The sequence below is a fragment of the Camelus dromedarius genome, chromosome 12, assembly GCF_036321535.1.
Source record: "Camelus dromedarius isolate mCamDro1 chromosome 12, mCamDro1.pat, whole genome shotgun sequence".
Lineage (NCBI taxonomy): Eukaryota > Metazoa > Chordata > Mammalia > Artiodactyla > Camelidae > Camelus > Camelus dromedarius.
This window is the reverse complement of record NC_087447.1, coordinates 33421540-33439744: the sequence shown is the minus strand read 5'-3', so window position 1 is coordinate 33439744 and position 18205 is coordinate 33421540. Positions and strand designations below refer to the sequence as shown.

At 40.3% G+C, this 18205-nt stretch overlaps 1 protein-coding gene across 2 annotated transcripts in view; it reads left to right on the top strand.

Moving 5' to 3' along the window:
* NELL1 (neural EGFL like 1) overlaps positions 1-18205 on the top strand; it is a 746857-nt gene that overhangs the window by 137212 nt on the left and 591440 nt on the right. For both annotated transcript variants that reach the window (XM_031459872.2, XM_031459873.2), the window contains exon 5: positions 13461-13557. In XM_031459872.2, the coding sequence (XP_031315732.2) occupies positions 13461-13557 (97 nt within the window). The remainder of the gene's footprint in view (positions 1-13460; positions 13558-18205) is intronic.

Below are 18205 nucleotides of genomic sequence, written 5' to 3'. Positions count from 1 at the left end.
TCGAACTGGTCTAGACACTGGGGATGCCATTGCAGATAAGAACTGTCTTCTGCCTTTAAGTTGCCCACAAATTCATAAACTGCTGATTACATCACAGAATGTAAATGAGGTAGGCAGCAAGGTGTGGTGAGAAGATCTGAATTCTTAGGCACTGCTGAGTGGGCATCCCAAGACTTACTGCAGTTCTTCATTTGAGTCTAGAATTGTTTGAATTAAGTGTATTTTCTTGTTCTTCTTCATGTTAAGATCCTTTAGTTGTAAGTAACAGAAATGAACTTTAATAACTTGATAAAAAAAGGCAAGATTACTAAAAAAGTTACCAGATTATCTCATGGACCAAATATAAGGAAAGGGATGTAGCTGGGTCACTCACTGGGAGGCTCTGGAAAACCAACAAGCACTCAGGTGGCTCAGTACCACGTTACTTGAGCCTTTTCACATCAGCTTTGGGCAACTGTTTTCAAAGCAATTACTATCCAGTATCTCATTGAGCCTTAAAAAAAGGTAAAGAAAGAAACAGACACCATTTTGTTTATGTAAAAGGTGAGGAAATAATCTCAGGAAGATGAAGTGATTTGTCCAAGATCACATCCCAAGTTTAGTGGTTAAGTCTAGAATTTAGAACAGTCCTTGTGATTCTTGAATCTGTTTTGTCCCCATTAGTCGTCTTCAAAACCTTTTTCTCACGAGCATGCAAAAATTTCCCCTTCCTTATAATTCCCTCACCTTCTTAATTTTTCTTTTCTCATTCATTGTGGTTTTGGAATTAAAGGAGTCACCCTTGTGTCCTTAATAATAGGCTTATCTCAGACATCTCCTAAAACCGTCTAACTTACATCCTCTACTCTGAACATAAAGGGGCCATTAGGAAAGGGGATAATTAAAGAGATAAGTAGGCGATCTCAGACATCTCAGTGATTTTCTTATTATCATCCATGAAATGCCTTATCAGAAATGGGCCATGATAGTTTAAATGATCCGTTGGAGTTTAAAAAGGAGTTTGAAACTTCATCAGACACTTTCTGAACTTGGAGTTGTAACCTCATTGTTTTCCAAACTCCATTTTTTCCTCCACAATGAACAATAACTTTTTGATTAAACAGCTGGCAGTGACTATTGAATGCCTCACATTTAATAACAAAAACCCTCCTTCAGAAGAGGAAATTTTATCTAAATTGCTTTGCTCTTCTTCCCTGATTGTGAACTTCTAAAATCTGACAGGACTGATAGCAGGAAAAAAGAAAAATTTCTTTCAAGAAAGGGGTGATTACTCTGTGAAAGAAAGAGCCCCAAACTAAATGAATAATTCAGTGTACTTGCTCAAAGCAGAAGTTGAGGCATACAAGTTGTCCTTTCAGTAAACATTATTAAAAAACAATCAAGTTCGTATTGACACGTTTATATTGGGACGGCTATAGACAGCAGCCTAGAGAGAAAAGGCATGAACGTTCCACTCACTAGTCAAGGGCCTTGCTCGCTGGTTTTCTTCTTAAAGGGAGCAGCTACCATTATTTAGCTAGTGCTGTGTGCCAAGCGCTGTGCTGAGTCCTTCACGTATGAATTAACTAGTACCCCAACTTCAACACTCCCTGCCCTCCTGCTGGGATCTCCCAGCAGGACCAAAAGGGAGAGGGAACCTGTGAGTCCACTTTGGCACAGAGCAAGGCAAAGAGTGTATCTGGAGAAGGTAAATGGAGACATTCAGCATACTTTAGCATTTGCCACTATTTGAAATTGAATAATTAACAAATAACTATAATTTATTTGCACTATAATGGCTCCAGGAGGCCAGGGATATAATAGTATTTTTGTCAAATAAATTTAAAAGTGGCTGCCTGTATATTGTCTGTCTGTTCAAGTACCCCTCCATTCATCATCCACACAACTATTATTGAGCCATGATTGGGAGAACTTTGACTTTTTCATATGCACCACAAAAAGGTGGCATGCTAAAGGACTTTTTCTTCGTACTGCTCTCCTGTTTGCCTTTTATTTAAATAGAAAAACACCTAGAAACGGCCCCACAGGGGGTACTGTCCCCCTGTGCCGCTTGCTTTGCCTTGGAGATGCTCTAAGCAGAGTCCCAGCTGCTCCATCATAGGCTAGTGTGGCCGTAGAAGAGTAGCTGGTGCAGGAGCTCCTAGTCAAGCCTGACTTGGCTGCTTGAGGACAGACTTTGCCAAATAAAGCCTTCGTCAGAGATTCTTTTTTGCAGTGGGGCCAGACTGGCATCTGTTACATCAGAGTTTATGAGGGGCCTAGAACTCTGTGTTTTTGAAAAGCTTACGAGGCTCCCATAACATCTAGCCAGGTTATTGGTGCTTTCCAAGGTCCTGAAAAAGTAAAAAAGTCAATGAATATAGATCTCTGCTTGAATCTTGGGAGAACCTATGTTGTGGGTGGTAGTAAGTGGTCTGTGGTTGTATCAGGACTTGATGGAGAGGGAGAAATATTTGCCTTATCCCTTATCATAGCTGCTGGCCCCTGATAGATTTCACGTGGATTGTTTAAAAATGGTCAATCTCAGGCCTTTGGTGAGACATCCATTTGCCCTGGGAAGCTTCAGAACATTTCGTGAGGATTTCACATATGGTCTCTGCATGACAGATGGCTTTTGGTTGTTTATATATTAACATAGCAAGTAGCAGATGGAGGTTGAATCAGAGACCTTCAATGTCCTTTCTGACCCTGACAGTCCTGGTTACTACTATGTACTTAAATGAGCGGCAGGCTTTTGATTTATCACAAAATTGGGACATTCATCTAGATGAATAACAAAATGAGGTTACACTAAATTATCACTCACTCATGAATACCAGCAAATATTTTGAAGGCAGCTAGTCTGGGGTATAATTGAACATTCTGTGCAGCACATTTTGTCTGAATTCTCGGAAAAAATGGGACTAATGACTATGGATTCATGTGCCATCAGTGGCAACACCAAGGGAGTGATTTAGGAGGCTCTTAACTCTCCTCTCTTTCCTATCAGATTGCTGCCCCTAAGCTCCTCTTTCATAGAAATTGTAAAGCTGACAGTGGGTACTCTTCTAACCAATTGAGTCAAGTGGCTTAGATCAGGTTTCTTTCTTTCTTTCTTTTTTTTTTTCTGAAAATACTGCAAGTTAAAATATCTTTTAGATTGTTCTGTGAGGGTAGAAACATTACCCAATAACCTGATAACATTAATAATGTACATTAGAAAAGCATTTATTAGAATTTACAATGTGCTTTTATTGAGATTACCTGTTTTATATTCGTCAAAAACCTGTCTAATAGGTAATGTTAAGTTTATGAGTGAAGAAACTGTAAGGGCCTAGAGAGATTTAGTAACTTGCCCAAAGTCACAAAGCTTGATGTAAATGGATGTTGTCTGACTTTAGTCCAGTGATCTTTCTGTACCTCACACTGTTTATGTAACCAACTGGTGGAATATCTGACTTTTTAAGGGCAGAATCAATAGAGGATTATAAGGCAACGTGGCATAGCACAAATTTACGTCTGGATTTGAATTTAGGCTTTGCATTTATTGAATGGTATTAGGCAAGTCATTTAACTTCTGTGAACGTCTGTCAATTGAGTATAGCAATGTCCGCCTTTTAGGGTTATTTCAAGGATTATGAAGTCTTTAAAATTCTGGCCTGTAGTAGATAATCAGGGGCAGCTCTTACAACTTTTGAGGCCGTGTCTGTCTGAGTTTGAGGATAACTGTCCTTGCCAAGTGGTCTTCTATCACCTGCTGGGGTATCCTTCAGAGACTGCAGTTCATTCACTGCCTCCTGTTGTTGTCTGACTACTAGAAAGTTCTTATCTTGAGCTGAAAATACCTCCGTGTAGCTTACACTTGGTATACCTTTTACCTCTTAGCTACGTTGAACAAGTCAAATCCCTCTTCTACATGCCAGTCCTCCAGATATTTGAAGACTTTATCATACCACCCTTTAATCGTCTTCAAATTTAATATCTTCTGTTCTTTCAACCATTCATCACTTGATTTGGCTCATGGGGCCCTCACAGTCTTGCTTGGTTCTTTCAAAAGTGTGTCTGTTTATCATCTGAGAAGTTCTACAACTCAATGTGATTATCTCTAAGCAGACTGACTCAGATTAGAACGAGATAATTACCTTCTCCTGGTACAGTTTAAGATTACAGCATCCTTTCTGACAGCCTTATCTTAGCTCACTATTGACCAGAACAGCAAAGTGGTCTTTTTCAATATGCATTTCTGTTAAACCTTAGATCTCACATTCTGTCTTTGAGAAGCACAGTCCCTGAGCATGAGATCTTTCATTTTTTTGTTGTTGTTGATAAATTTCATCTTACTTAATTTGGCCCTAATTTTGGCCTGTTAATGTCTCTCTTAATCCTGATGGTGTTATCTTAAAACTTCCTATTTTCCTGCAGATTCCATAAGCACATCTGCCACTACACTGCCAAATCATAAGTAACAACGCTAAATAGGACAGACTTATATGAGCTAATTGTTGGATCTGATCCACCATCAGCATGATCTTGGAATAGACAGAGTAAGGGTTGGTAACAAGTAGTGGGAGAGAGAGATTTAGGGCATAAAACACGGCTAAGCAAGGAAAGTACCCTTGACATAGAGATCCAGATGAGGAGAGAGAATGAGACTTTAAAATTTAATTGCTAGGCAAGAAAAAGATGCAGTTGGCAAGTGTTTTCTAAGGTCACATGAGGACTTGATCGTCTCTGGAAGACCTCCCCTTTCTCTGGATGGTGCTCACACCCTTCTCTGGCAGAGTTTCTCCAGCATCTTTGCTAATCTCATTTGAACACTGCTGCTTTCTCATTTACCACAATAAAGGCACCTCCCTCCAGATTTCAACTTCGCCTTCTCTTTTTAGTTCACTTTTATGTTTATTCTGCAGACAGTGGCTAAGGAATGGTTTGGAAACCTGAGCCCTGCTAACACCATCTTTCCTGAGCTCTGAATGGATTTAGCTTAGAAGTCAGTTCTTACATGTTGGGGCCATACCATATTCACCCCTATAATCCATCTGCCTGATTACAGTCTGTTTCCTCTGGTACAATGCCAGGGGTGTCATTTTTGTCTTGTCATTTTTTGAGTGTCATTGGTTTTGTTAAGCAGACTGGTAGGAGGAGCTGCAGAGCTCCCCTTTGGGGTGTTCCTTTCATGCCTTTCTGGCACAAGCCCTATGTGATGTGTCTTCTATGTTAGCAAATAATTAACAACAGCCAGGAAGCCTGACATGGAAATTCAACAACTTGCTCACATCAGTGTACACGGTTGGCAAACACTCCTGTCACAGTGCTTTGAGGAACTATTTTGTAGATTTTATTTCCATGACGTATGGAATGAATACTGAACAATTATCAGGGCCAAGAATAATGCCAGTGACACCATAGATGTCATCTGTTTTTCTAGAGGAGATCAAGAACTTTGGTTATTTGCCCTTCGAGGCTGAGAGGGAGAGATCATATTATGTCTCTTTTAGCATAAGACCAAGAGAGGGACTTGCATCCTGTGCATGGCCACCCACCACTGTGTTAGTGAGGGGAGATAGGGTAGGGATTGCCTTGTGTTCTGTGACTGGGAACTTTCTCCAAGGAACACCTTGATACCCACTGGCGCCAGCTAGAAGGCAGTTGGGTGAGGCGCTCTCTAGCCAAGGAAGGTCACGGTAACTTTCCTCTCCAGGGAGAACATGAATACTTTTCTTCAATTCTAGGCAAAGCCCAAGATAAACCTCTTCATTTAGCATCTCATTTGGGCTTCATATTGTCTCATTGAACAGCAGCATAATACATGTCGATTCACAAGGTTTACAATGGAAATTCATTCTTCTATATAATTGGGAAAGGTACCGCGGAGTCCCTTCAGAGGCCTTTCTTCATCCGGGTAAATAAAAATCCAATATTCTCTCATAAGTAGTGTTGTTGAACCACTGCATTGCTTTGTGTTGAGCTCTGAGGGCTTTATCTGTTAACAGAAAATCGAGTTCATCATAGAATATTGACTGGCCTCTTAAGCAGATGGGATGCTTGCTAGGGAGGGCGTTCTTAACCAAAGTCATGAATAAAGAGAATTTGGACCTTGTGAAGGAAATTCCTAATGTGAGCCCTTGACGCGGTGACTGACTTTCACAAGGAGCGAGACATCTACTCTTTGCATTCTTCATTCCTCTCAAGCAGTTTTTGTTTGACTAAACGTTTAATTTTGCACGCTGTTGTATTAGAAGTGAGTTACTTACACTTGAAAATACCAATAGGTACTAACAGAATGCAAAATTCCCATATTTCTCCTAATACATCTTAATAGGCAGCACCTTGTTTGAATGTGAGGCCTAGAAACATGACTAAGTGGGAATGGGGCTTTTTTTGTTTTTTTTTTTTTTTTGCCAAAAGAAAGGGTAGATGTTTAGATGGTTGTAGAGTAAGTGCATTATTTCTGTCAGATAGCCTATGGGAATGTGATACATTCGGGCTGATAATAATGCAGTCGACTTAAGCAGTAAATTGTGCACTTACCAAAAGGATTATGCACGATCTAATTAATGTTCATGTTGCTGTTTCTCTTGCTCTTTCTGACATCCATCTATCTGGCTTTCCTGTGAGTGAGCTGTATGCCTGGCAGACTCAGACTTGCTATTCCTATCTAGGAACAGTGAGAGGGGTTCTTCTTGCTCTTTTTTGGGGGGGGGGCCCTTGTACAAATCTCCTGAGCTGGGGATGGTGAAGGAAGGCACTGGAAGAAGACTAGCAATTTCACTTGCTTTTCACTGGCTACATTTTTCTCAGGATTATCTGCATGGAGTCTCGAGTTCAGCTGCCTGGTTTCTCAGTCTGTATTACTCAGTTTTGGGACTTGCTCATCGGAAAGTCTTTGCCATGGTACTTGAGGGCTTGTATAACTGTCTGTCTGTAGCTCTTGCATTCTGAAGATGGTATCAAGGAACTTGCATTCCTTCCTTCATTCATTGACTATACAGAGTGGGCACCGACTCTGACTAGGCTGTCTTCCAGACGCTAAGGACACTGACATGAAAAAGATAGACAAGGCCCCTGATTTAAAGATGCTTACTTCTGGTAGGAGGAGATAGTCAATCAGCAAAGAGACAAGATAATTTTGGAGAGTTATTTGCTTTGATGAGGGCTAAGCAAGCTGAGTGGTGAGAGGTCAGGAGCTGCCTTATACGGAAGACCGGGGCAGGTCTTAGTGCAGGAGGCAGCTGAGGAGGCGCAGCGACGCTGTGGTGCGGGCCTTGTTTCCTCCACACTCAGCAGGCCATCGGTGGTTGTGTGGCAGTCAGGAAGTGCAGGCACAACTTGAGGGTGAAGGTATTGGACCCACGGGGCCAAGGTAAGGCCAATTTCTCCTTCCTGGGCAGGGAGGTCTGGGAAAGCAGGTTCAGCCAGGACCAGAATCCTAGACTCCAGTGGGTAGTACAGGGTGAAGGGTCGTGAGTGGAAGTATGTATGTCCAAATGGGTCCTCCAAGTGGGGAAGGTCTCAGAGATCAGTGAAGAACTGACATACAGGGCAGTCAGAATATATAGAAAATAATACAGATAAAGGATAAATGAGGGAAGTCTGAAATAAGAACTTAGAGGGCCTTGGCTGACTGCTGACATTTCAATTCTCCCAGAAACCTTTTCTGTGGATTGGCTACATCCACTTAGGGTCCCAAATGGACTAGGAAAGTACCTAGTGCCAGCCTGGGTGAAAGTGTCAGGAGTAGTGTCTTGCATTTTACTCACATAAAATGTTTTGTTATTCTTGGTTTGGCGATTGTGTCCAAATACAGTCTAAGAAATTATAAAATATTTCTTCTAATGTTTCCTTTTTCCTGAGGCCTTCCCTTATCGTCTATGATTTTATGAACTGTCAACAAAAGTCAAACTTTTCTAAATGTCAAAGAACTACATGTTTTGAAAAGATATAAAAGATACTAAATAAGATGTTTGCTTAGAATTTTGAGTAATTTACATAGAAAAGTTTGTGATTTGTGTCTGAAAAGAACTGAAAGAAGCTAATGAATGACATTTAAAGTTAACATAATAAAAATACTGGGTCCTTAGGGTGTCATAGGAAATGTACTTTGTCCAAAAGTTGTGTTTTGAATCCAAAGTTTAGTATCTAAATAGGTTGTCAGTTTGTACTATGGCTAATCAGGATAAACAGCAACAGAAGTTAATGCTGTTGGTTTCTTTGTTTCCTGTTCCATATTCACTTGTTCTAGCTTTTAAATTTGTAGAAGGCGAAAAGAATCTTAGAATTTAAACATTTTCAGAGTGGTGAGAACTTGTGGTAAAATAGACACCAAGTTCTTACATTGTAGCATTGAAATCACCCACTCTTCAATAGACTCCATGTGACAGTGATGTCATTCCCTTAAACTGTATCCCAGAGCACAAGCCAGGCACCTAGAATACTAAAAATCTCATCTCAATGGAGTCATTTGATGGGAGGCACAGCCAGTGGGCTGGAATGGGTCATGTGACCCGCGTAGCACAGCACTCTCAGGCACCTGTGAATTTTACAGAATGGCAGCACCTACTATGTGCCAATGGCATTAAAGGCATTTCATTTAAGCCTCACTGCAACCCATACTGTTGGCAGTAATAACCTTTTTTTTTTTTTTTTTTTTTTTTTAATGTGAGAGCTGAGGTACTGAGAAATGACTTGATTGAGGTCCCACAGCTAGTAGAATACAGAGCTGGAACAGGAACCCAAGTCTATTTTATCCCCAGTTCACATGTCTCTGCTACAACACATGATCTCTGATACCTCTGAGCTTTGTGGGAATGAAAATGCAACAGTGGCCTTTCTGTTTTTCAGTAGGGTGTATTTGTTAGAGTAAATAATACCAGCCGCAGCTGCAGAAAATCTCACCCATCTCAGCTGGGTTGACACAGAACTTTATTTCGTCTTCTGTAGCATCTGGTTGGATGTGTCTACTGGCAGGTGGCCTCCCACATCATCATTTAGGGATCGGGGAATCCTCCCTCTTGTGGCCCTGCCCACCTCTTAGCCCTCAGAGCCTTCTCTAGACAGCTGAAAAAGAGAAAGTGAAGGACAGAATGTGAAAGATGCTTGAGGGAGATTGGTGGGGGGGTAGGTCAGGCTTAGTAGTGGTGCACATCCCATGACCACACCCAGCTGTGAGGGATGCTGGAAATAGTGTAGCTACGAAGCAGTGCAGCAGGAGGAAGAGAAAATGGGTCCTAGGAGGGCTTAACCAGTCTTGATCATGTGCTTTTGCACATGAACTTGTGTTCTTCATTTCTTCCCGATGAGTAAGTCAAGTTAGGGATTTTAGTTTTGAGTGAGGAGCACAGAGTTTGGCGGGGGGGTCTGGGTTCAAATCCAAGCTCTGCCATTCACCAGCTGCCTCGCCTTGGACAGGTTGTTTAACTTTGCTGAGCCTAGAACACCTGTCTGATGGTGGTGTTGGGGGGATTAAGTGAGTTAGTGTGTGGAAAGCCCTGAGGACAAATGCTTGGCACACAACCAGCGCTGTGTAAGTGCTGGCTGTTGTGGCTGCGTGTCAACTCCACTTGGCGCTTCATTCCCAATGCAGCTGTAGCGTCCCCTTCTTTGGGAAATCTTCTCTGACTCTGTTTCCTCATTTCTCTGCCTCCACAGATGGTACACTTACTGCACTGAATTAAAAGGTGTGTTCGTGCCTGATATCTGTCTGGCTCAGGCATTTGACCTGAGGGCAAGAACTTGGTCATGTTAATTTTGTCTGTATCCCCATGGCCAGCACAGTGTCACACACGTTGGAGACAATCAGATACCTGTTGAGGGGATGGAAACCTCATTAGCCAGAATACCAGAATGTCAGAATATAGAATTCGATTTCCTGACCACACTGGAAACCAAGGAGTTCACTGTATTAGCTTTGGCTTTGCATTTCAGTAGACTTGGGTGGTACTAAATTTAAGTGACACACCACTGTGCCCTACTGGCCTATTGCACGAGGCATTCCACCAAACTGTACCCCAGGGGTCAGCTGTCCTTTAGCCAAGATTATGTTTGTCTGACATACAGATGGCATAACTCCCCCTTTACAGGGGCACACGTAGGGATGTGATCACCCCATTTATTATTCTATGATATGTTATCAACATTAATCTGTGCAGTCCTTCCATCCATCCTTCCTTCCTTTCTCTTTGTCTTTTTCTCCCTTTCTTTTTCCTTCTCTCTCTCTCCCCCTTTTCCTCTGCCCTTCCCTCGCTCTCTCCCTCCCTCCCTCCCTTCCTTTCACTTTTCCCCCTTCACCATCCTTGTATCCTTAGGAAAACACTATCATATACCTCATTATGAATCTTTAAATTTTTGTGTATCCTTGGCTAATAGGTAAATTGTTTTGCATGTATGTATTTTTAATTTATAAACATTATAGACTTATATAGCTTTTTTATTCTATTTTTAAAACTTTAGTTTAAAATAATTTTAATCTTACAGAAAGATTTCAAGAATGGTCCAAAAACAACTATAAACCCCTTGTTCAGATTCTGCTTTCTCTTTCTCTCTCAAAATGATAATGTGTGTATTTACATCTGCGTGTGCTTACACTGTGTATATACATATTGTTATTCTGCACCCTTTGAGAGTAGGCTGCAGACATCATGACCTTCTACCCCCTGAATACTTCAGTACGTATTTCTGAAGAACAAGATGTACACTTCCTTAAACTTATACCTCCCAAGTCTCAAAATCAGGAAATTGAACATCAGTACAGTACTATTATGTAATCTGTGGTTCCTGTTCAAATTTGACCAGGTTTTCCACTCATGTCCTTTGTGGGATTTTCTTTTTCCTGCCCCAAGATCCAGTCCAGGATCCCGTCTCACATTTAGTTTTTATGTCCCTTTGGTCACTTTTAGTCTGCCACCTCTCCTTAGCCTGCCTTTATTTTTCATGACATTGACATTTGCAAGAGCACCGGCAGTTACTTTGAGGCATGTGCCTCAAACTGGGTTTGCCTGATAACTCCATGATTAGACTTCCAAGGTGTGGGGTTTTGTGTCTATTTTGTAATACTCTGTTTTTAAGCTTCCATTTTGCTAGGCTTGTATCCAGTTTGTTGATCGTACCTGCTGTGTGGGGCGCTAGGAAGGCAGCAGCCGCAGGCTTTCCTCAGCATCGGGAGCGGCTCCTGACCTAGACTGCAGGACTGCGGAAGTCAGCACGTCCCTTTGACGCAGGCGTCCTGGGTCGCTGCCCTCCTTTAGCTGATAGTGGCCTCAGCTGTTTGCTTCCTCAGCTGTTTCTAAGGCCCAGGGAGCCACTATGATTTTGGAATAGAAAGCAGGTTTGGAATTTGATCTTTCTGATGGTTCCTCCCTTCATGCACTTAATCAACATTGGATAAAGGCCACCTTTGCTCACTGGAGCTCACCTCCTAGCACATTGAAAACCACAAAGAAAGTATTTAAATGGAAAGCTTCTCACTGTGACAGATGCAAATGTTTTAAAATGAAGGTTAAGATAAAAAGTTTGAAAATATTTACAATTTCTTCGTGAAACAACCTCGCAGAAAATTACACTTCTGCCTCTTCATCTAAATACAGCGGTTTCCGTTTCTCCCTGGCCTCCTCTGAAATTCACCAACGTCGAACATAATTTTTGCATCGTTATCTCCATAATGCATAAATAATTTTGCATTCCACTTTCCTCTGGTGAGAATTATTTTGTATACACTTTCCCACATTTCATAACCTGCATATTTATCACTCTTAACGACAGCCGTAAATTCCATCAGGCTGATCTGCTATAATGTATGCATTTCTCTTCTGTTGTAAAGTTGGCTGGTTTCTAGTTTTTCATTAATATTAGGGGAAAAAAAACTTTTTTTTTTTTTTTTTTTTTTTAGGAAGTATACAGTGTCTTCTGGTGTTTGATCTAAAATTGTTCCTTCTAACATAATAATAAAAGTTCATTCTTGTGCAGAAAACACAGCCTGTCTTTTTCAGGGAAACTTTTTTTTCCTTGTGTATGTTTTGAGCATCCATTTATAAGGGAAAGATAATTAGTAGAGAAGGACCCGATACATTTAGTGCTTTGTCAGTTGCAGACCTTGCATGTATTGTTAGGAGACAGCATATGTCTGGTAGGGGATAGGAGAGTAATGGACGAAGGCAGCTAAGATGTAAGGCTGCAGCGTGACAGCTCCCAGCTGCAACAGCCTTGCAATCATTCACTCGCCTTGACACAACTGGACAGTCCTTCAGTTCTTCTGCACTTTCCTATAGAGAGCCACTGGAGAATACATCACCCTCTGGCAGGAGGCAATTAGCTGCATCCCAGCCGGGGGAACTGATTAGCTGTTAGACCTCTGGACCTACCTGGCAATGATTCTTCCCGAAGTTGCTCTGAGTAAGGACAGGGATGAAAGGAATGGACAGCGCCAGTATGAGGAATGGAAGTTCACCAGTGGTCCCTGTGTCACACCCCACTCACAATGTCCTGAGCATCTTGAGGAGACAAGTTCAATTCTTAGGCAAGCTCTTCCTTTGCCTTCCCAGTACTAAGGTGCTGGAAGGTACTTGCCAGGGGTGATGTGGAGGCCTCTGATCAGCTGGTGGTTGCAGGGACTTTTTCTAAAGAGAGCACAAATTTCAAGATTTGTGATTGGCTAGCATGGGGCTTGGGAGGGCAGAAAAACAGAGGTAATTCAGTTGTTCATCAGGTTCTGTAAGTGCTTTCAGAGATCCTGGGACTGTGGCCTCCTCTGTATTAGTTGTATGTCATATGATGATTTTCTTCACATGCAGAATTTTTTCTTTTAATCTATGAAGGTGCAACTTCATACATCTGGTTTATTGGTCTGTCTACTGTTGCTTCGTATGGAGCTTGGAGCATAAAAAATGTGCAATAAATATTTGTTGATTGAATGATGATTTCAGTTACTTGACTTTGTAGACTAAGCAAACTATCATGTCGGTAGCTGCTGCTCCCTTGTTGAGAGAGGTATAGCAGGTTATTGTAAGAATGAGGAGTGGCAACTGAATAAAAACCAGTCAGGGCACAGTAGAGCACAAAGGAGGGTGCATGGGCTTTGCAGCCAGACGGATGGGGATTCTCACCCCAGCTTGACTGCTCCCTGTCTTGACTTGGTTGACTCGTTTAGAGTCTTGGAACTTCTACAGGTTTTTCACCTGTAATGTGGACAAAATACTTAGACTCTGTATGAAGTTGACTGCTCACAGTAGACACTCAGAAATGTTACTCTTCCTCCTTCCTCTGCCAAAAGGGCAAAGAGAGAGAGCTGGGAGGGGCCCAGATAATGTGTCTAAGTGCTGTCAGGAAACAGATCTCCACATTCATGTTACCTGTCATCTGAAAGGTGCCACGTGCCTTTATCTCTCCGTACCAGCAGCTAACGCCATGAGGACTTCAGATAATGTGTTTGTACCTTTTGGTTCTGCTCTGAGCCTCTTTATTAATAACTGTGTTCTTTGTCCCTACAGGATTTATGAACGTGTGATAGACCCTCCTGAGACTAACCTTCCCCCAGGAAGCAGTTTATGGCTTGGTCAGCGCAACCAAAAGCATGGTTTATTCAAAGTAAGCACTACTTTCTACTTTCATCACATGCTTTTCTATGTGCCTGATGTGAATTTAATCATGTAATTGTCACAGCAGTTCTATGAAGTAGGTGTTTAGAGACTCAGCGGAGAGGTAAGTGACATGCCCAAGGTCTCATGGTTCACTTTACTGCCACGTATAGATGATGCAGGATGTGAATAATCCTCAGAGGGTTTCTTATTGCCCTAATTCTGGGGGATTTAAGATACAGTTTGGTTTTCATTCTCAGAACCTATGTTAATTCAATTTTGGATGTACGATAAGAAATGAATCTCAACTTCTATGAGCTTTGGTTTTGCTGTCTATAAAGAGGGTAATACAAGAACTGCATTATTGACTTCATAGAAATGGGATTCAGTGATAAAGTGAATTGAGGAAGTTAAACACATGAAATTGTAAGATAGTCTTGCTCTTCAGTAGGAGGGCAGACTTGCTTCTGGCAGTGTGGTAGACTAGATACTTAAAAAAATCCTACTGCTTCAAATGCCTCTACATGTGGGATAAAATAGAACAAAAATCTTCTAAGATTCATCATTGCACTTAGAAGAAGGGAGAGGTTTAGAGGCCATATATATGGAGGAAAGCAAAAACCAGAGGGATGTCTCCCAGTACCAGGAAGTTAGAGATTCAAGTAGATAGATTAAAAGAAAGAAAAGGAATACACTTATCTATTCCAACTTTATTGATATCATTGACATGTAACATTATGTTTAAAGTGTACAACAGTTTGATTTGATACACTTAATATATTGCAAAATATTTCCACCATAGTGTTAGCTAACACTTCCATCACATCACACAATTATCATTTCTTTTTTGTGGTGAGAACAGTTAAGATCTACTCTCTTAGCAACTTTCAAGTATACAATACAGTATTATTAGCTATTACCATGCTGTACGTTAGATTCCCAGAGCTTATTTGTATTATAACTGGAACTTGGAACCCTTTGATTAACATCTTCCGATTTCCCCTATCCCCTCTAAACCCTGACAACCATCATTCTACTCTGTTTCTAGGTGTCAGGTTTTTAGACTCCACATGTAAGTGATATTATACCTGATTTGTCTTTCTCTATCTGACTTATTTCACTTTGCGTAATGCCCTCAGGATCCATCCATGCTATTGCAAATGGCAGAATTTCCTTCTCTCTCAAGGTTGAGTAATTTCCACTGTGTGCGTGTGCACACATATCTTTTTTAATTCAGTCATCTCTTGACAAGTATTTAGGTTATTTCCATATGTTGGTCATTAGGAGTAATGTTACAGTGAATACAGGGGTACAGATGTCTCTTTGAGGTAGTGATTTCATTTCCTTTGGAACTTGTTGGGGAACCTCTGTGTTGCTTTCCATCGTGGCTGTGGAAATTTATATTTCCACCAACAGTGCACAAGGATTCCTTTTTCTCTGCATTATCTCCAACACTTGTTATCTCTTGTCTTTTTGGTAGTTGGCATTTTAACAGGTGTGATGTGTTATCTCATAATGGTTTTAACTTACATTTCCTGATGCTTAGTGACGTTGAGCACATTTTCATATACCTATTGGTCATTTGCATGTCTTTGGGAAAATGTCTATTCAGTTCCCTTGCCCATTTTTAAATTGGACTTTTTCTTGCTATTAACATTGTGTGAATTCTTTGTATATTTTGGATATTAACCCCTTGTCAGATAAGTGATTTGCAAATGTTAGTTGACCATATATGCAAGGGTTTATTTGGGGGCTTTTGATTCTGTTCCATTGGTCTATGTGTCTGTTTTTCTGCCACTATCATACTATTTTGGTCACTGTAGCTTTGTAGTATAGTTTGAAACCAGGAAATGTGATGCCTCCAGCTTTGTTTTTCTTTCTCAGGATTACTTTGGCTATTTGGGGTCTTTTGTGATTCTATGTAGATTTTAGGATTTGTTTTCTATAGTTTTGAAAAATGCCACTTTAATTTTGACAGGGATTACGTTGAATCTACAGATGGCTTTGGGTATTGTTGACATTTTAACAGTGTTCTTCTGATCCATGAACATGGGATATCTTTCCATTTGTTTGTGTCTTCAATTTTTTAATCAAAGTCTTAGTTTTCAGTGTACAGCTATTTCTTCTCCTTGGTTGAATTGATTCCTAAATACTTCATTATTTTTGATGCTGTTGTTAATGGGATTGGTTTCTTTCTCAGGTGGTTTGTTATTAGTGTATGGAAATGCAGCTGATATTTTATTTTGATTATGTACTGACTTCACTGATTTATTATACAAGTTTTTGGTGAAGTCTTTAGGATTTTCTGTGTATGAGATCATATCATCTGCATGAAAGGACATTTTTACTTCTTTCATGATTGAGATACCTTTTTCTTTTCCTTGCCTGTTTCCTCTATCTAGGACCTTGAGTACTATGTTAAATAGTGTGGTAAGAATGGGCTCCTGTCTTTTTTCCTGACCTTAGGTGAAGAGCAAAGGTGAATGTTAAAAACATTTGCATACAGGTTTTTCTATGAACAAAATTTTCATTTTTGTTTGGGCAGGTATGTCAGAGTGGGATTTCTGGGCTGTGTATTAAGCATATGTTGAACATCATTAAAAAAAATGCCCGTGTATTTTTCAAAGTGGCTGTACTATTTTACAGTCTCACTAGCAGTGTATGAAAGTTCCAGGTAGAGCCTCAAATTTCAACAGTCTTTGTGGGATGAGGGGAATGGCTTAGATCCCATACAAGACTGGGAGTTGGGATAGAAGTTTCTGAAATAAAGCCACGGCTCAGAGGACTACCCTTCCAGTGAAAAGTGTAGGCAGATACAGTCTCCTTTTTAGCAAAGGAAGGCACTTCAGTAACTAGCCTTTCTCTTACTTCATCTTCAGACTCTCAAGATATAGCCCCTCAATAAGACTGTTAAACCCCAGCTCTAACATCATGCAGTTGTGAAATTTGGATTTATATTACTCATGAAGCTCAAAAACTACCTTAATGTGATTCTGGGTTGGGCACCTTAGGCTTCTTGATGAAGAAAATATAGGTTATCTTTGGGAAAATCACTTTTAATGTAGACTCCACAAGATTCCTACAGATGAAGTTCATGCAAATAAGAGTTTTCCAGCCATCGTGGGTGAGAACAGAAGAAATAACAGACTTCCCAATTATCCCTCAAAGGGCTGCAGAAACTGGAATTACAAGATAAAGAGTTTTTAAACCTCTCTATTTGAAATGTTTAAAAAGCAAAATAACAAATCAGAAAAAAGGCATGATGACTAGAGACAATAAATATGATCAGGGAGATCTGAACCAAAAAGTAATTCCAGAAATGAAAAATGTCAATTGAAGTTAAAAAAAAAAAAAAAAGCCTCAGTGAATCTGCTAAGCAGTAAGTTAGATACAGGTGGGGAGAGTATTTGTGAAATGGAAAATATTGTCTAATAATTACCTTAATTGTGGTGCAGAGATAGAGGAAACTAGGAAAGGTTGAAATGTAGATAAGATGGATATATATGAAAAAATATTTTATGTATGTGTTTTGCTTATTTGTGTTTAATGTGTGTATATGTATACATACATATCTGAAAATTCCAGAAGACAATAGGAGAAGGTAGTTATGGGCGCTGTTAGCAGTATGATGGCTAAGAATTTTAGAAAATTGGTAAGACATCAATTCTCATTCCAGGAAACACAGTACAATCAATATAAACTATTGCTGTCTGAAAGGTCACTTAGAAAACTTAGACGCTTAAACTAGAGCCATTTTATTTAGCTCACCATACTTTGGGTTGATGGGATGATTTTTCTGGTTTGGCCTGGGTGTGCTGGTATCTGCTGGGCTCCGTCATACATCTGTGGTCAGTTGGTTGGTCAGGAGGTGGCTTCTTCACAGCTCTAGTCATAGACTGGTTGTTGACTGACAGACCTCAGTTCTCCCCTGCGTGGAGTCTACTCAGGCTTACTCACATGGCAGTTTTGAGATCCCAAGTGTAAGAAAAGAGGAAACCTCAGAGTACTCATGCATTTCAAGGCTTGGTTTCTTGATCGCATTTGCTAATAATTTATTGCCCAAAGCAAATCATACGGTCAAATCTAGGAGCAAGGGTGTACAGAAATAGACTTTATCTCTTGAAGGACTGTCATTCTGCAGTATGGCATTGCAAGGATGTGGATGCAAGGGAGGGAGGAGTTTCTGACCATTTTAATAATCTGTTACACAAAATGAAGATGAGTAGAACATATTAGTAGAATATTTGCAGAAGAGCAGAACCTCAAAGACACAGAAGATCTTAAAAGTAGCCAGTGAAAAAAGGCAACTTTTGCAGAAAAGAATAACTTAGACTGAACATCTGGAAGTTTGAGCAAGAAAAAATGAGAGAAGGTATAAGAACCAGTATGAATAATAAAAGGACATAACAAAAGATACTGCCAAAATTAAAACAGTAGTAGTTAATAATTTATTAAGAATTTTGTGCCAATAAATATAGAAAACTAGAGAAAAATGAACAGTTTCTATATAAATTACCAAACTGGACTTAGAAAATGAAAAACCCAGGTAGTCTTAAAATAATTAATGTATCATAAAGAATTCATGATTCACTATCTGTTATATCAGTTAGCTTTTGACGCACAGCAAATCAAGTCAAAGCTTAATGGCTTGAAACAGC